Genomic DNA, 15899 nt, shown 5'->3' on the forward strand with positions numbered 1-15899 from the left:
CAGCTTTTGCTGACACCATGGTGCTGCACCGCACATTGGTACAGGGATTACAACTGCTGCTGTATGTATCCAGCTGTATGCCATGTATGGAAGTGATGTCTTCATCACTATGGAAGTGATGTCTTAACCTGGTTACAAATCTGTTCCACCTCACTTCCATGGTTATTTCAAATTTCTGCTGACAAAATAGGCTGCCTGTCATCCAAGCACATGTTTTGTTTCCAGCTGTTCCTCCTCACTTACAGAGAGATGTAGGTATGACATTTAGCTTTTGCTTCTTTTCAGTTAGATCATGAGTTGTGGGATGGTAACTGCAGGGATCTCTTGACTTGTCAGTAGAGGTTTGTCATGTTCTCATCTCTTGCTAGCATATTCTCCAAGTTGAAATGGGAGCAGATTTCTGATTGTGCACTCACCTTCTTGTGAAATAGTCTCTTCTCTGACTTCAGCTTGTAACCCTTATTGTGCAGTCTGGCAGCTTTGCTATACACAAATCATCAGCTAACTTGAGTATTTTTATCGTTCTTTGTTTTCAGAAGTATTTTCTCTTTTCTGAAGCCACAAAGCCAGATCTAAGCTTTTATGAAGCATGCCGTTTTGATTATTGTCTCTGTGTTCACTGTTTCAAGGTGGTTTTGCTATGACAGCATTAGTAACTTCGGTATATCTGTCACTGAAATTTGTAAATGAATTCTGTGAATTTGGATGTATGTTCTCACTGAGAATTACATTCCAGTTTAGAGATGAGGTCATGAATCTACTAGTGAAAACCACTGTTACAGTGTGGTTTTGCTTTTGGTTTTCTTAATTATACTTCAGTTAGCCCTGAGGTCTTACATTAACACTTCGTTAAATGTGTGAAAGCCACAGCTCAATTCACTTGGAAGCAGTAGCAAAACTTCCACTGACTTTGGTTATATTTGAATTTCAATCTTCATAAAATGATGATGTGTTGAGACAATATCATGCTGGATAATATAATATTTTCCTTTTCAATCATGGCTTCTTAGGACACATGGTCCTCCCATTTAATCACTCTTCAGTCCAAATGTGTTTGAGTGTTTTATTCCCTCCTCTTTTGATTTATTAAAAATACACTTGCGTAGATTTTTGTTTGTAATGCAGACTTTAGAAAAAATAATGAAAGCCATATGCGGAAGTTGTATTTATTTTAGTTATTTTTGGTTGCTTGCAGGTCTTGACAGCAAAAGAAAGGAAAACTCAGATAGATGACAGAAATAAATTGACTGAACATTTCATTATTGCGCTTCCTATGTTGCTATCAAAGGTACATTTTTCAACAAAAGAAATCTCTTGCTGGTATTTGCAGTTATCTTTAATTTTTTCATTCTGTAGCGTAGGTATTTATTTTTACTTCACTTATTTTTTTATTTTATTTCAATGATGTTCTAGTATTCTGCTGATGCCGAGAAGGTTGCAAATCTCCTGCAAATCCCTCAGTATTTTGATCTGGAAATCTATAGCACGGGCAGAATGGAAAAGGTACAGTACCTTGAGCAAGAAGTCTTTCAAGCAAAGGTTGCTTTCAAGTATCTGATTACTATTCTAGTCCCACAGCAGTGTGCCTGCATCTTGCATATTAGTAATCTAACCTTGATTTGGTGTATTCTTTGAATGACTTTTTTCTTTGAGTTTCATTGTTCAGGTGAGGTGAAAGCTGAACTTCTTTTCTGATCTACAGCATCTGGATGCCTTATTGAAACAGATCAAGTTTGTTGTGGAAAAGCACGTGGAATCAGATGTTCTCGAAGCCTGCAGCAAAACTTACAGCATACTCTGTAGTGAAGAATATACAATCCAGAACAGAGTTGACATAGCCCACAGCCAACTTATTGATGAATTTGTGGATCGGTTCAACCATTCTGTAGAAGATCTGCTGCAGGAGGTTTGTTTTCTTAAAATTAATTTAGTTAGACTCTCTAAAATACAGTATAATGAACTGCAGAAAACATTCTTACCAAGTCATTAAATTACCCATCTGAAGACGTAGTGCAGCAGTAGCTATTTCATAATTATTTGGAGCTATATAACTGTGTAAAAAATCCCTTGGGCTGGCCATTAAGCGTGCAAAACACTGATGCTGTGAAACAAAGACCATGAAGCAGTCATGCTTCTGAAAATTTAGTTTAGTATTTAAACAGTCCACATAAGAAATTAACTGGATGAATGGGTGAAAGCTGATGTAAAATGCAGAGAAAGGTGCATTTACATTAATGCTTGTGATGATTCCAGTTGTCCCAAGTATGTAGGCAGCAGAATGAAGATTGGATTATGTCTTGAATGGAAGAGAGGATTTAGTAAAATATTTATAATGTCATATTGCAAGAGCTCTAGAAAGAATGAAATAAAGATAGAAATCTGAAACCTGGAGGTACCTGGGAATTACTTGTAAGAATGTATACTTCAAAATGCATAAGACAGAATACATTAAATAACAGTAGAAAACTTGCTCATTTTTTTTTTGCTTTACGTCAGTTTAACTTCATGTAACATTACTTAATTTGCTGTAATTCTTACGCTTTTTAAGCACAATTTATGGGTTAAATAGATCTTCTTCTAGTCGTGCATTGCACCGTGACAGATACATTTAATTTTTTATGTAAAATTATAGAAAGTTAATCTACAGTCTTAATTTCAGAATTGCACATTAAATAAGCTTTTTTTTTGTCTTTAATATGTCACATAGATGTATACTGTATAAATGCCTTGTCACATTGCAGAGTAAATACAGATTTTTCTGTTGCTGTAGGAGTATACATGAGTAAAAAAGACAGTGCATGCAGGAAGCAAGCACTCCACAACCCAGAGGAACAAGTGGAGTCACTGTACATCCTTTGATAGGATACATTTACTTTGCTGTCTACCTGTCTGCCACTTTATATGCACTTTCTTAGGAATTTCTTTAGCAGAACGTGGAAAGACATTACAGAATTTGTGCTACATCTCTGCCCAGCTCTGTGTAGCAAGAGAATCCTTTCAGTTAATGCCACATTACATGTCTTAGCCATCTGTTTTAGTAGATGGATGATAGACTTGGATAGCTGAAGTTCCTTGACCCTGGCCAACAGGACCAGAAACTGCAAGGCAAAAAACTTTGGGAATCTGTTGCTGAGCTAGGTAGCAAAAAGGGTTGGAGTGGGACTGCCAGCTTCAGAACCAGCCTAGTTCTCCACACCAGATGCCCAGTAACTGACACCATAAGTAACAGCCTTTGCTCTTTCCACTGGCACCCACTGACAGAGGTTTAAGAACTATCTTTTGAAAGTAACTTGTTTCACTAAGAGAATTTGCTAATCAGTTTGCATAAAGTATTAGGGTAATAATATTTTTAAAAGCCAGAAAGAAAAAAAAATGGAAAGTTTTGATTGAATTGTGCAATATTTATTCTTCTTGTTACCTCAGGTTTGTAAAATCTAAATTAAAAAACACCAACCTTCCATCCAGCTCTGAATGTATGTGAATCTATGCACATAATGGGATTGGCATACATTATGGGCTGTAACACAGTGAACAGCAGTGAAGGATATGAAAAGACATTTTTTTATTGATAATATTAAAAAACTTGCTGTTCATACCTGCAGGTTTCTGGTGTGGAGAGTCACAAGTGTTTGGCTTTATTCTTGTAGCACTTTCATCAGCTGATGGTTAAAGCTGATAATTCATTTGTTTTTGTAAAATAAGGTAGAACTCAGGTTTTATTCTTGGGAATGATTTCTACTGCTGGAGAATACTGATTTGAGTATTAACACAGTGGTACTGCTGAATATTGTCAGATGATCTCATTTATTTCCTAGTTCTATGCAGTGGTTATTTAAATATTATTGTTATAGAATCCAGATAAAAGTCATTGGAAAATTTGGAGACAGTTGAATGTCAGCATAAACCCTCAAAGTAATCTGCTCCCCCTGTGCAGTAATGTTCTCTGCTGGATTGCTGAACTTTAATGGATGTCCTTTCATTTTCAGGGGGAAGAAGCTGATGATGATGATATATACAATGTGCTCTCCACATTAAAGAGGTTAACCTCTTTTCACAAGTAGGTGATTTTTTTCCCTCAAAAATGTTATCAGTGAGTATCAGTTGATGTTTAGTGCTGAGAAATGAGAAAATATATGGCCTGAAATATGACATAGAGATTGCTGTATGATCAGTGGCATTTGTGCTATTACTTTTACAGATTTGATTTGCAAATGGTATGCTATCCCTTGCACTAAATATTTTTACACCCATGAGTGTCTTACTAAAAGTCCTATTCCCCTGCACGGCAGACAGTCAGTGCACAAGGGATGCTTCCTTATCACAGTAAGTGAGAGGACCTTGCTTCTGCCACCTCTCTTACATGAATTATTTTAACTGATTCAGTTTCTCTTTTCTTTCTGTGCTTAGTCTTCGCTTATCCTAAATTCTGCCTTGGATCATCGTACAGAATGGCTCTGAAGTATCTCCTGTTTGTTTCCATTCAACAGGAGTCCCACAGAGATCATTAAATCATTACTAATTTCTATACAGCAGCAGACTGACACATGTGCAAATTAGGTTTTCAGTCTCCCTGGTAACACACTGGAGCCACTTCTGCCTTTCCTGAGAGGACTGGGGAAAGCTATAGTTCACATCCAGAAAAGAAACACAGATCTTAAAGCTTTTTTGCATCTCCCATATATATTTTTTTCCTTTTGGGCTCCAAATCTCTGGGGAGTTAATTCAGACTGTAAAGAAAGCCTTGCAGAATAACACACAAATAGGGGTTGGGGACATCTACCTTCGCCTTCAAAAATAAGAAAGAGAAAAGAATGAAAGCTGAAGCTGATATGTTATTAGTGGTTATAGTTCAATGGGAATTTCTAATTAATATCTGCTTGTATATAATGAAGTAATGAAATCTTTTAGTTTCTCTACTGAATGTAATGTCCTATGTGATTTCTTTGTGAAAGGAAACAATCATACCATACAATGCGATTTTTGCTGAACGTTTAGCTATGAGATTAGAATCTTCAAATCTTGCATTGAGCTTTCTCATGTCAAAAACAGTGGCTGTTGTCTGATATTGTCATTGTCTGTCACCAGTTGGAAGCCAAAAGAAATTAAATGAATGGAAGAAGCTGAAATTGCAGGCTGACAACTGATGCCTTTCCTATCTTATAAATGTGCACTGATAAAGTTGTTGCTGAGGCTTTGAAAAGAAACAAATCATCTCTTCTTCCAGTGAGAGAAACTCCTCTGTATCTTATCTGTTCTTGTGTTTCTTGGTAGCTGCTGCTTGTTCATGTCTTAGGAAGAAGCAGCCCAGCAAGGTGAAAATACAGGGGATTATTAGGAAAGCTTTCCAGACCAAAAAGCTTCCCTACTGAGATTGCCCAAGCCTAAGCTAATACTTTTTCCAAGAGGGCTCACAGCACACTTTTTAATTCATGTCTTTTCATAAAACAAGGATATCAGTATTGCAGTACAAATGAAATTCATCATTACAGTGCTTCCTTCCAAGTTTTCAGAATGCAAGAACAAATTTTCTTGAGGTCTTTGGAGTAGAACACCTGGATTATATACTTGGGCTTCTTTTCTTTGCCAGGGTCTCAATGATGTTTATAGAGATTTTTCTGTCCTTAACTACATGGAGGCAATTTTTTTATACTGACTCCAGCCTAATTCAGCTGAGCTTTCACGCATAGCACACCAGTGCTGTAGCAGTTTGTGTACTGTAAAATATCAGCATTTCTTATATAATTACTTCAGTTAATTCAGTGCAAGATGTGTGCATCTCAAGCGTCACCTCTGTTAGTGTGGATGTGCCCTTTGATGCTGTCTTGTATAGGAAATGTTTCATGTTTAGAAATCGGGGTTGTTGGTATTACTGTCCAGTAGTCCTCAAGTATGCTTTTGAATTAGATTCCCTCCTGCCTCCACACTGGCTTCATAAGCCTGCAGGTGGCTAGAGTAACTCTCGAGAGTCAGTATAAGCATCATCAGTCAGAACACTACCCAGGTAGGTAAATTCATGGTCAGACCAGATCTTCTCTACCTGTTATAAAAACTGTTTGCTTAAGCTTTTTTCTAGTAGTTGGCCAGTGCATCCTTCAGACTAATGTACTCAGAAGTTTGTTATATCCAGAAGTAGTAGAAATGATGATAAATGAAACCTCAGTAGAGAAATTAGACTGCATCTAGCACAGCTGTTCAAAGTCTTCCACATTGTGCATCTTCAAAAAGAGAAGCAGTTTTTTGGGTGGAGAGATCACCTCTGTGAAAAGGAAGTTTTCTAAGCCGCTTCTTGCCAAGCTTTCAGAAACATTGTGGAACTGGTACCTTTACTTCATCTAACTACTTCCTGGCAGAAACATGCCCAGCAGACAGTGCTATCTATAGGGATGAAAAGAAACCTTGGATGAAATGTTTTCTGTAATCCATGAAGACTCTCTGACATGGAGGGACAAAGGGAAAATTCCATGTTGGGTGGTTTTTCGTTCTGGAGCATTTGTGCCAATCTGAACCTCTGTGGAGAATTGTATTGTGTCCAAGGTACCTTTATAACTATAGTTTTGATTGTTAAGTACTTCAGAAGAGACAAAGATGTGCCAGAATGTGCCTAAATTTAATGAGGCTCTTCGTTAAGGAAGTGTATTTGGAAAACTCCTATGGAATATGTATGTAGTTAGAATTTTTCTGGTTTGGAAGCTGAAAAGCTCTTCCTGAGATCAGCTGTAAGACCAGGCTCAGAGCACAGTGCTCAGGTGCCCCCCAGCTGCCAAGTCAGAGGGGCATGCCCCCCATGAAGGGTTCCTGACATGGGGGACTCTAATATGAAAAGGTGGAAATGAGACAGTTTTTCCTTTCCTATTCCCTGTGGGATAATCTATGCTGATATCTTCCTCTGCACACCAAGGAGATTTTACTGCTTTAATTACAGCTCTGTAATTAAGGAGGTACAACTCTGCCTTACTAGCAGTTCTTGTGATTTGCTGAAGCAGAAACTATGTGCTTAATATCACTAGTCAGAAGCAGTTCTCTGACAGCCTGTAATTTACCTATGAAACATTTTATTTTCATATTTTGAAGAGCATCCAGATTCAAAGGTAGAGCCAATATTTTTACATTCTAGTTTCCTTTTGTTTGTAAGTTTTCCTGTTGTTCTATGCATGGATTTGAGCTAGAAGTCAAGATGCACCTTGCCTTAATGACACAACCGTCAGGCATATTTCACTTGCTCTCAGCACAAGGCCATTAATGTTTTCTGTGAAACTTAACCAGTGAGGTTTTCCAGCGCTGACACACTCCAGACTAGAAGCATTTCATACTAGGCTTTCAGCAGGATCTGGCTATTCCCAATCTCAAATTCAGCCTCTGTTTCAGAACTAGAGAATTATTTTTTCTGGCTGAGCAGGGTAGTTAGTTATTTAAACAAAGTGGGACGGCTCCAAAGCAGGGAAGACACAAAGGGGTGGGAAAAGTGAGCCAGCTTTACCTAATTTACACTTGCCAAACTGAGTATCCCTTCTTCCAGGTGAGTATTTAAATCACCATAAATAATCACCACAGTTCAGATTATTCTGAGGTGCCTTGGTCTTTTACAAACATGTTATAAACTGTTTCAAATTATCTCAGTTTAATTCCATTGCAGAAAAAAAGTTTAAAATTTTGTGAGAGAGAATTTTTGGCTTTCAGGCAACCTGATGTTTTGTAATTTCTTCTGGATTTCATAGAATCATAAAATCACAGGATGGGTAGGAAGGGACCTTAAAGCTCATCCATTTCCCACCCCCTGCCATGGGCAGGGTCACCTTCCACTAGACCAGATTGCTCCAAGCCCTGTCCAACCTGGCTTTGAACACTGCCAGGGATGGGGCAGTCACAGCTTCTCTGGGCCTCACCACCCTCACAGGAAAGAAATTCTGCCTAATGTCTCATCTCAATGTCCCCTCTGTCACCTTAAAGCCATTCCCCTGTGTTTTGCCATTACAGGCCCTTGTAAAAAGCCCCTCCCCAGGTTTCTTGTACCCCCTTTAGGCACTGGAAGCTGCTCTGAGGTTTCCCTGGATCCTTCTCCAGGCTCAACAACCCCAACTCTTTCAAGCCTGTGTCCATAGGAGAGGTGCTCCAACCCTCAAACCAAGTTCATGGCCTTTCTCACCTGTGTATTTAAAAAAGCTGTATCACAAGCTGTTGAGGTCTCTGAGGCTGTTTAATGTATGTTGCTAATCTCACTTGTATTCCTCTCAGTGGTCAATCAAGTTGGTACAACTGAAATGTGAAACAGTGACCGGGGGGTGGCAACCACCTGTCTTGTGTACATCATGCCATGCTGTCTTACTTTAGTATTTCAGGGTATTTAACATCTAGTGTTAATGTATATTATTTTTCTCCAAATGATACAGCAGAAAAATCTGTAATTTAATTCTGTTTAAAGCCATTTTTAATTCAGTATATGTTGCTAGACTTTGGCCATAGTTTCTGCTGTAGTGTCCAGGAAAGTGCCTTCTGGAGTTCTTTCAGTGTTTAGAACCGAAAAGGAAAGATGATTTAGAGGCAACATTCAGGAGGAATTTGTAGCTACACTTAAGTAACCCTTAAAGATGTATGATATGCAGAGAGTTTATCTCCTTCCTACAGAATTCCCATGTAGTAAAACATTTTTCCTCAATTATCCAAAAGCCTAACTTCTGCTTTTAGCATGGTGTGAACTAATTGTGCAGCTGCTTTGTCAGCAGACTGGATTGTCACAGCTTTGCAAAAATACCAAAGCTCACTGAGCTGCCAGGTCAGACTATATTCTTGCTGTCCTGTGGTTTTGAGGAACACAACTAATCTCTCTTTGTTACCTCTCATTCTAGCGCACATGATCTCACAAAATGGGATCTGTTCAGTAACTGCTACAGATTACTAAGAACTGGAATTGAACACGGAGCTATGCCAGAACAGGTACGGTGAGCAATATCTGCACTGCATCATTTGGGGATTCAAAGTTTTAGAGAGTCTATTCATCGAGAAATTCAAAAGGTTAATGCACTAGACTGCAGTTATTTAGGAAAACCATGGAGTTTTGAATGAAATTTATGCTGTAGTGAGGCCCTGATGAGGAGGTGAAAAATCTTGGAATATGAGATTTTTGAGCTACTTCCTCACCTTTCTCAACTGTGAAGTAAGGAATAACTAATGTTCCTTGCTGTGAAAAGCAATGCATAAATCATCATGTTTACAATGAAACCCAACATTTGTAAACCTTGGCTGTAATCAGTATTATCACAAGTAAACAAGAACATTTAGCAGGGATGATGGCCAGCCTTTCCAGTGGAGTTCTTAGAGTAGACACATCTTAGACTTTGTTTCTTCCCTGTTTGGTCTTAATCTCTAATGGATGAGCGCACGAGTCATTTCAGATTCTCCCAAGATTCCAGTTTAGACTGCAGAATGCCTACTCCAGCATTTCAGCACATTTTAAGTTATAATTTGATTTCAGTTAGAAGCCAGTTGTTAATTCTAAATCAACTTCATTTAGAAGAAAAAAAAAAAAATCTCATGAAATGCCATAAAGTTATTTTCTAAAAAGGACCATATGGAGGACATGTCACCACAGACCACATGAAAGTCATGGCTTTAAGCTCTGGGACCTCCTGCTCTCTCTGAGGTTGCTACTTAATGTTGGAATTGTGCTACCTGGAGGGAAGGGGCCAGAAGATAAAAACTGTACATGCAGCTACCAGGCATCTTCAGTTTCTAGGTTTGAGAGTGATATGGCTCCCCAGATACTTCTGTAACAAGTTAAGAGCAGCCTTCTGAAATCTCAACTCTCCTCAGTGTTTCTTCCTTCAGTCCACTCGAAGAAGTTCACTGAAAAGTAATGATTTTTAGTCTTTAGTGATACCTTTAAAAAAAGTACTTTGTGAATTGATTAAAGCTGTTACAAACTTGATTTATTCTGCACAGAACCACTGACTGCTGGAAGCATCTTCAAGCCAAAAAAGTTTTGACATTTTTAGCGCCTAATAGAGATTTGAAATTTTAAAGACTTTTATGGGTTCCCTAAGTACGAGCCTGGTCTTCTCCATGAGACAGTTTGTATTTTCTCCCTTTTTTTTTCTTAGCAATTGGGCTGTCATTTAAACAATGGAACAAACTTTTAGACTGTTTTATATTTAAACAGATGCTTTTGATGTGAGAGATGGAGATGTTGGGTTGTACTTCCAGCATGCTGTGACATCACCTCTTGGTGTACTCTAATGCACAGTTTTCTGTTCCATTTCCCAGCATTTAGACAGTATATTTTTCACCTGTAGTAGGCTCATTTCTTATTGCACCAAACTGACTAAGGAGAAACATCACTGAAAACAAAAATTGCTATTTAAGAACTGCTCTTATTTCTTCTCCCAAAAATGCATTGTAAATTCTACATACACTTTACTGATATGCTTGATAATTCCAATGTGCTGGAATTCTTTGTATCCTCTCTGTTACAGATTGTTGTTCAGGCACTGCAGTGTTCCCATTACTCTATCCTCTGGCAGCTGGTGAAAATCACTGAAGGTTCCCCTTCCAAAGTAAGTAGACATTTGATCACACAGATTTTACTGAAGAAACACAACTTGCCTAGGAAGGCATTAGATTTTATTCTCTGTAACTCCACCTGCTGTACTGTCATTTCATGTCGTGAAACATACAAAATGTTGGTGTTTTGATTTATTCAATATTTCAGGATATATTTACCATCATGCATATGTCTATAAAAGCTGTACAAACAGCTAAAGCTTGTCTTTATCAGGGTTTTATACTAGCTGATTCTTACATTTGTATTGCTGAAGATAAATGCACTTTATTGTGAGTGCAGCAGTTTGCAGGAATGGATGGGTAACTATTGTTGACAATACCTAACAGTTGTAAACAATACTGTTGGTCTGTTACCTTTTACTTTCATCTTTTATGGTGCTAAATAGAAATGTAAAGTCACTAGCAGATGATTACTAATAAAAAGTGAGTGCATGCAAGTGTAATGCAGTAAAAACAATGTTACATGTAACTTATTTATTATACTTTCCAGGACCTTTATCAATCTTTTATCAATCAGGGCCAACATCCTGTCTTTTTAGGGCTTTTTCAAAAGTAATGCATCAAATGAAAATTATATGAAAGCTGAAGTAGTAAGCATATTTCCCCATCAGCATCAAAAAGTTACTATACTAAAGTACTGCTAAAATAAGCTTTTAATGCACATAAAATGATAAAAATACAATGTAAATTCTTTGAGTTGTTTTGAATACTGACATATATTGAAATTTTAAAAAGCTACTAGGAAAAAAAAAAGAATAATTGGTATTCTTTATTCTTAGCTTTCATTCTCATTTTCCTCTCTCAGCTTCTTTAGCTTATTTCTCTTTAGCATTCTGGTAGTATATTACATTATATCCTGAATCCTTATAACTGAGAAAATTGAATATATCCCATTTGCTGGCCCCCTTGAGTAGCAGTGGACTCTTGGTGCAAATGCCAAGAGGCCGAACGTTTGGCAAGATTTTAATCTCCTTCCACTGCATTTCTCCATTTTTTGGAACTAAATGCAGTAAATTGCTGCAATATAACATAGGTGGTGCAGAGTGATAGCTGTCAGCGTTGCTGGAAGAAAGCTTCATTGTTCCCTTGTGTCTAAGCTACAGCAAAAGAAACATTCACTCTAAACCACAGCTAGTGGCTAATATATACAGCATCTTTCTGTATAGAACCTGGTCAGAAGCTTTGCATTTTCATATCGAAGTATAAATACTGGTTGTTTTCTGCAATCTTACCATGGCGGTCCAGTTAAACTGAAAAAGACCTTTATTTCAGCCACTGTTCTAGCAGACAAGCTTAGTGCAATTGTATGGCTTTGCCTACTTTTTCCAAATAGGATACATTTGTATGAGGCATTGTTTTATGTGATGAATGCAGAATAGCCCTGATCTTTCATATATTTCTAATACTATTCTGATTTATATTAGTCATAATGATTCACAATGTAGTTTATAGGAATGGAAAGAATTATGAAAGCTCCATCAAGAATGACCATTTGAAGTACACATCAATTCTGCTTCTGGAATCCTGAATGAAAATCATAATTACTGTAACCTGGAGAGCTGTTATTAACTTAGTGGTTGGTGTTTCACCCCACCCCTTATAAAAGTAATGAGTGTGCTGCATGCTTAGTTCAAGAGTAGTCTGTATTAATGCCCTTTGGCTCTTCATACCTGGCCAGCAGCAACCGCAGCTGTGCTCACCACAGAAATGGGATAAATTTGCAATGTGATGTGGTTGTAGCATTTTGTTCTGTGAGAGTTTTTTCTATCAAACCATCATAGTTTGTTCACTGTGAAAATAAATCTGATCTGCACTATATCTGTCATTTAATCCATTAGGAGATCATTTTGCCCATGGTTGTTTTATAAGTCGTGTAAATTAGTAGGCATTAAAGGGGATCACATCTAAAGTATGATGTATGGGAAGACAAAAGCATTAACATGAGCATCTCAAAATGAAAAATAGGGAATTGCATGAGCAATTTTTATATAGTCAGGCTTTAGCAGGAACATTTCTGATGCAGTATTTTAATATGTATGTCCATCCAGCTCTCTGGTGTGATTTTGCTGTAGCTGTAAGGTTCTAAGGACAGAGGGGGGTGATGGTTTGTAGGCTGAAGTGGTAACTTTAGTAAACCAGTGGATGTAGCTGTAAAAATTAGAGAGGCTTTTGGACACACAAACATTTCAGGTTTGAAATAAAAGCAGGAGATTACAAAGAAAAATACAAGCTGAGAGCAATTGCTTGGATTCTGCTTAAATACAGATCACGTAAACTGTCTGTGAAAGAAAGGTCATTGTTACCTATAGGATGGTAGGGGCAAGGGGAGGCAAGGTGGTAACACAGTAGGAGGGAAGTAGGAGCTGGATAGTGGGGAAGAGAAGAAAAATAAAATATGAAAAGGCTAATTGGGGAGAGGGGAATTTATAATCTCTCATAAACCCCATCCTGAGGCCTTGTTTTTCTGTACCCCTTAGATTTATGAATTTTTGTTTGCAGGCTCGTGTTTAGAAGATGAATTTTTTAGATTTATCTTAAGCACCCAAGCTGAGAGATCAGAGATGGAGAGAGGTTGATTTGTAAGAAATGTCTGCTGCCAGCTGGGGCGTGTGTGAGCACATGCTGGCAAATAGTAGCTGCTCTGTTTGGCCTAGTTAGTTACCATGTAGCCGTTCAGTTGCTGTGTACAATATTCAAGGGTGTTCTGTTTCTGTGGGAGGAAGTGTTTAGTTTGGTTGTAGTGGGCATATATTTGCAAGTTTTACATTTCTCAATTAGGTATGCTTGGCATCCATGAGGTGTACATTTTATTGCAGGGAGTTTGAGGCAGGATGGGTGCTTCTGGTAAGATTTCTTTGAAAATGAGTTCTGAGAAGAGTTCAACATTGCTTAAGAATGTTGTGTGTTGGTTCTAGAGCGAAGTCACACACAACAACCAGGGGTATGCAGTTGGGAACAGAATTCTTTTGAAATTCAGTTATTCTTTATCCTGGTGTTCAGGTGGCTCTTCCAAAAATACAGCCTCTCTGCCGAGAGGATTGCCCTTGTTTGGAAACTGTCGTGGGCATTATGCCCAAGCCCAGGGCACATTTATTGCTTTCTGAGAGATACTTTATATTGCAGAATGTTTTGGACTCTGGCTGGGTGTGTTGGTCTCTAGGCTTTTTATGTGTGGCAGGGAAAAACTGTTTGTGGTTTAAATCAAATTAGGATGAAGTCAACTCATTGATTTATTAACAACATATAATTAACCTGCAGTCAGGGTAACACATCCTCAGGATAAGTATCAGCTATATCGCAGGTAAACCAGAATACTAGACACTTTTATAATCATAGAACAATGCTAATGTATGCCTACGAATGTCAAACTACACTCCTGTAACTGTTCACAAGTTATGCTAATCCCCTCCCCAGGACACACGCAGCTTAAGAGTTACACGTGCACACCCCAGCCCTCACAGGATATGTGGGGTACAGGCCCATTGCCCTTCTTCTGGGGAGCGTGAGGTCCCCTGCTTACACGTGGCTGCTGTTGGACACATGGGTACTCCAGCTTCATGTGTACCTACACTCACAAAGCAGTCCACAGTCACATACCTGCGTTTGAGGTATGGGTTCCTGCATGTCACACCCTAAACTGACAGTCCTGCAGGTGGATGCAGGCTGCTTATGGCTTCTAGCAGAGAGGATGTGCCACCAGGCCCAGGCAGTGGTGGGGTGTCTGACTTGGTTTAACTGCTGCTCTGTTCCAGCCCAAGGTTCCTCTCCATGATCACTTTTCATGCTGATTTTATACTTCTTTACAAGGTGACTTCTCCTTTTCTCAAAAGCTTCCTTGTAATATCCAGGTTACTGTTTAATCTGGTAATTGTAAGCAAATTCATGTTAACTTTCCTCTTAGCATTATCGGTCTTTAGACGAAGAACTCCTCAGAACAGGTGGGTTTGGGTGTTTTGTTCACAGGCACTATTGCACTTACATTCTTATTATATCATCTGTTGTTTATCCAGGCTATTAACAAGAGGGTGCTCTGCAGATCTGTGTAATATCATTTGTAGATTACAATTGTTATCATATATATTAAAGAAGTGATAACAGCGTATTAATGTTTCAAAAATGTTTCAATAGAAAAGGGATAATTAGGGTTAGGAGCTTATTCTTGTTCTTGTCATGGACTACTTAAATTTGAAGATATTATGCTGTACTTGTTCAGGAAAGGGCTATTTTTATCCTGGGTCATGGTGTGGCCCCATGGTTTTCCTCTAACAACCAAGAGGACATAAAATATTTTCATAGCGGTTTTCTGCTGAAGCCAGCAGATCAGGCAGGACCTTGGCTGTGTGCCTGAGAATGGTAAAAGACTTGAAAATCTAATTATTTTTTGTAGTTCCCATTTTCTCTTTTGAAAAATACTACCCTGTAGTAGTCTGGGGATTTCTCCAAATTTAGAAGAGTTCCAGATGGCTCAGTTGCTCTGTTCAGTTGGGCTTTCTCTTGCTGTTTGTAACTTCTCAGAATGAATCTTCGTCATGATATCAGGAGAGAGGATAAATAATGTGTACCTACATGTTATTCATTCTTTGACAGACAAATGGGAGCCATACTCATTCACTTTTTAACCTTTATATAGGATTTTTCATAGGTTTTCATTTCTCTGTTGAGTTCATTAACATCTAAATGAAAGATAATTGTGATAGAAAGTAGGAAGTTATTAAAGTGATTGTAAGCCCAGTGTTCAAAAGTATAAATCAGATGGTTATGTTAGAGTGAACTGAGAAGCCTGACATCAGTCCTAGGTAAAATGTTGGGCGGGCTGACAGAAAACACAGTTGATACAAGGCTGAAGGGCAGAATGAACGTGGCCAGGAGATAAGACTGGAAGGAACAAATAAATCTGTTCTTGAGAAGATTGTGGTTTTGACTGATAAGGAAAGCAGTTGAAATACCAGTTTCTGTAAGACACTAGGTACCACACTGCATTTCAGGTGAATATGTGAATTTAATGTAATTGCTATTCAGTAGCTTAAAGCTGATTAATATATTAGAAAAAGCTGTAGGTTGGAAATCATCACCCAATGGGATAGCTCCTGATGCATTCCAGGAGACATCCATTCCCTGATTTTTATCCTATCATCCATTTTTACCAATCATCAAAGGAGGAAAAGTGAAGGCATTTAAAATGCAGATTATATAGATCAGTTGATAAACAAAATACAACTAAAAACCCAAAGAGGTATTGTAATGATGCCAAGTGGAAGGTTTATATCTGGGAACAAGAAGGCTGATCAGATTAAAAATTATTAGGAATAAGAAGGGTGAGGTAGCTGATAGACCTTCAGTGTCTG

At 38.2% G+C, this 15899-nt stretch overlaps 1 protein-coding gene across 3 annotated transcripts in view; it reads left to right on the plus strand.

The window, feature by feature from the left end:
* The window catches only part of STAG1 (STAG1 cohesin complex component), a 179909-nt gene that overhangs the window by 141576 nt on the left and 22434 nt on the right, over positions 1 to 15899 (plus strand). For all 3 annotated transcript variants that reach the window (XM_057428966.1, XM_057428967.1, XM_057428968.1), the window contains 6 exons: positions 1196 to 1288; positions 1414 to 1503; positions 1703 to 1906; positions 3987 to 4057; positions 8844 to 8931; positions 10467 to 10547. In XM_057428966.1, coding sequence (XP_057284949.1) covers positions 1196 to 1288; positions 1414 to 1503; positions 1703 to 1906; positions 3987 to 4057; positions 8844 to 8931; positions 10467 to 10547 — 627 coding nt within the window. The remainder of the gene's footprint in view (positions 1 to 1195; positions 1289 to 1413; positions 1504 to 1702; positions 1907 to 3986; positions 4058 to 8843; positions 8932 to 10466; positions 10548 to 15899) is intronic.

The sequence above is a fragment of the Pezoporus wallicus genome, unplaced genomic scaffold, assembly GCF_028554395.1.
Source record: "Pezoporus wallicus isolate ANWC-B61680 ecotype Strahan unplaced genomic scaffold, APGP_CSIRO_Pwel_v1 contig_593, whole genome shotgun sequence".
Taxonomy (NCBI): domain Eukaryota; kingdom Metazoa; phylum Chordata; class Aves; order Psittaciformes; family Psittacidae; genus Pezoporus; species Pezoporus wallicus.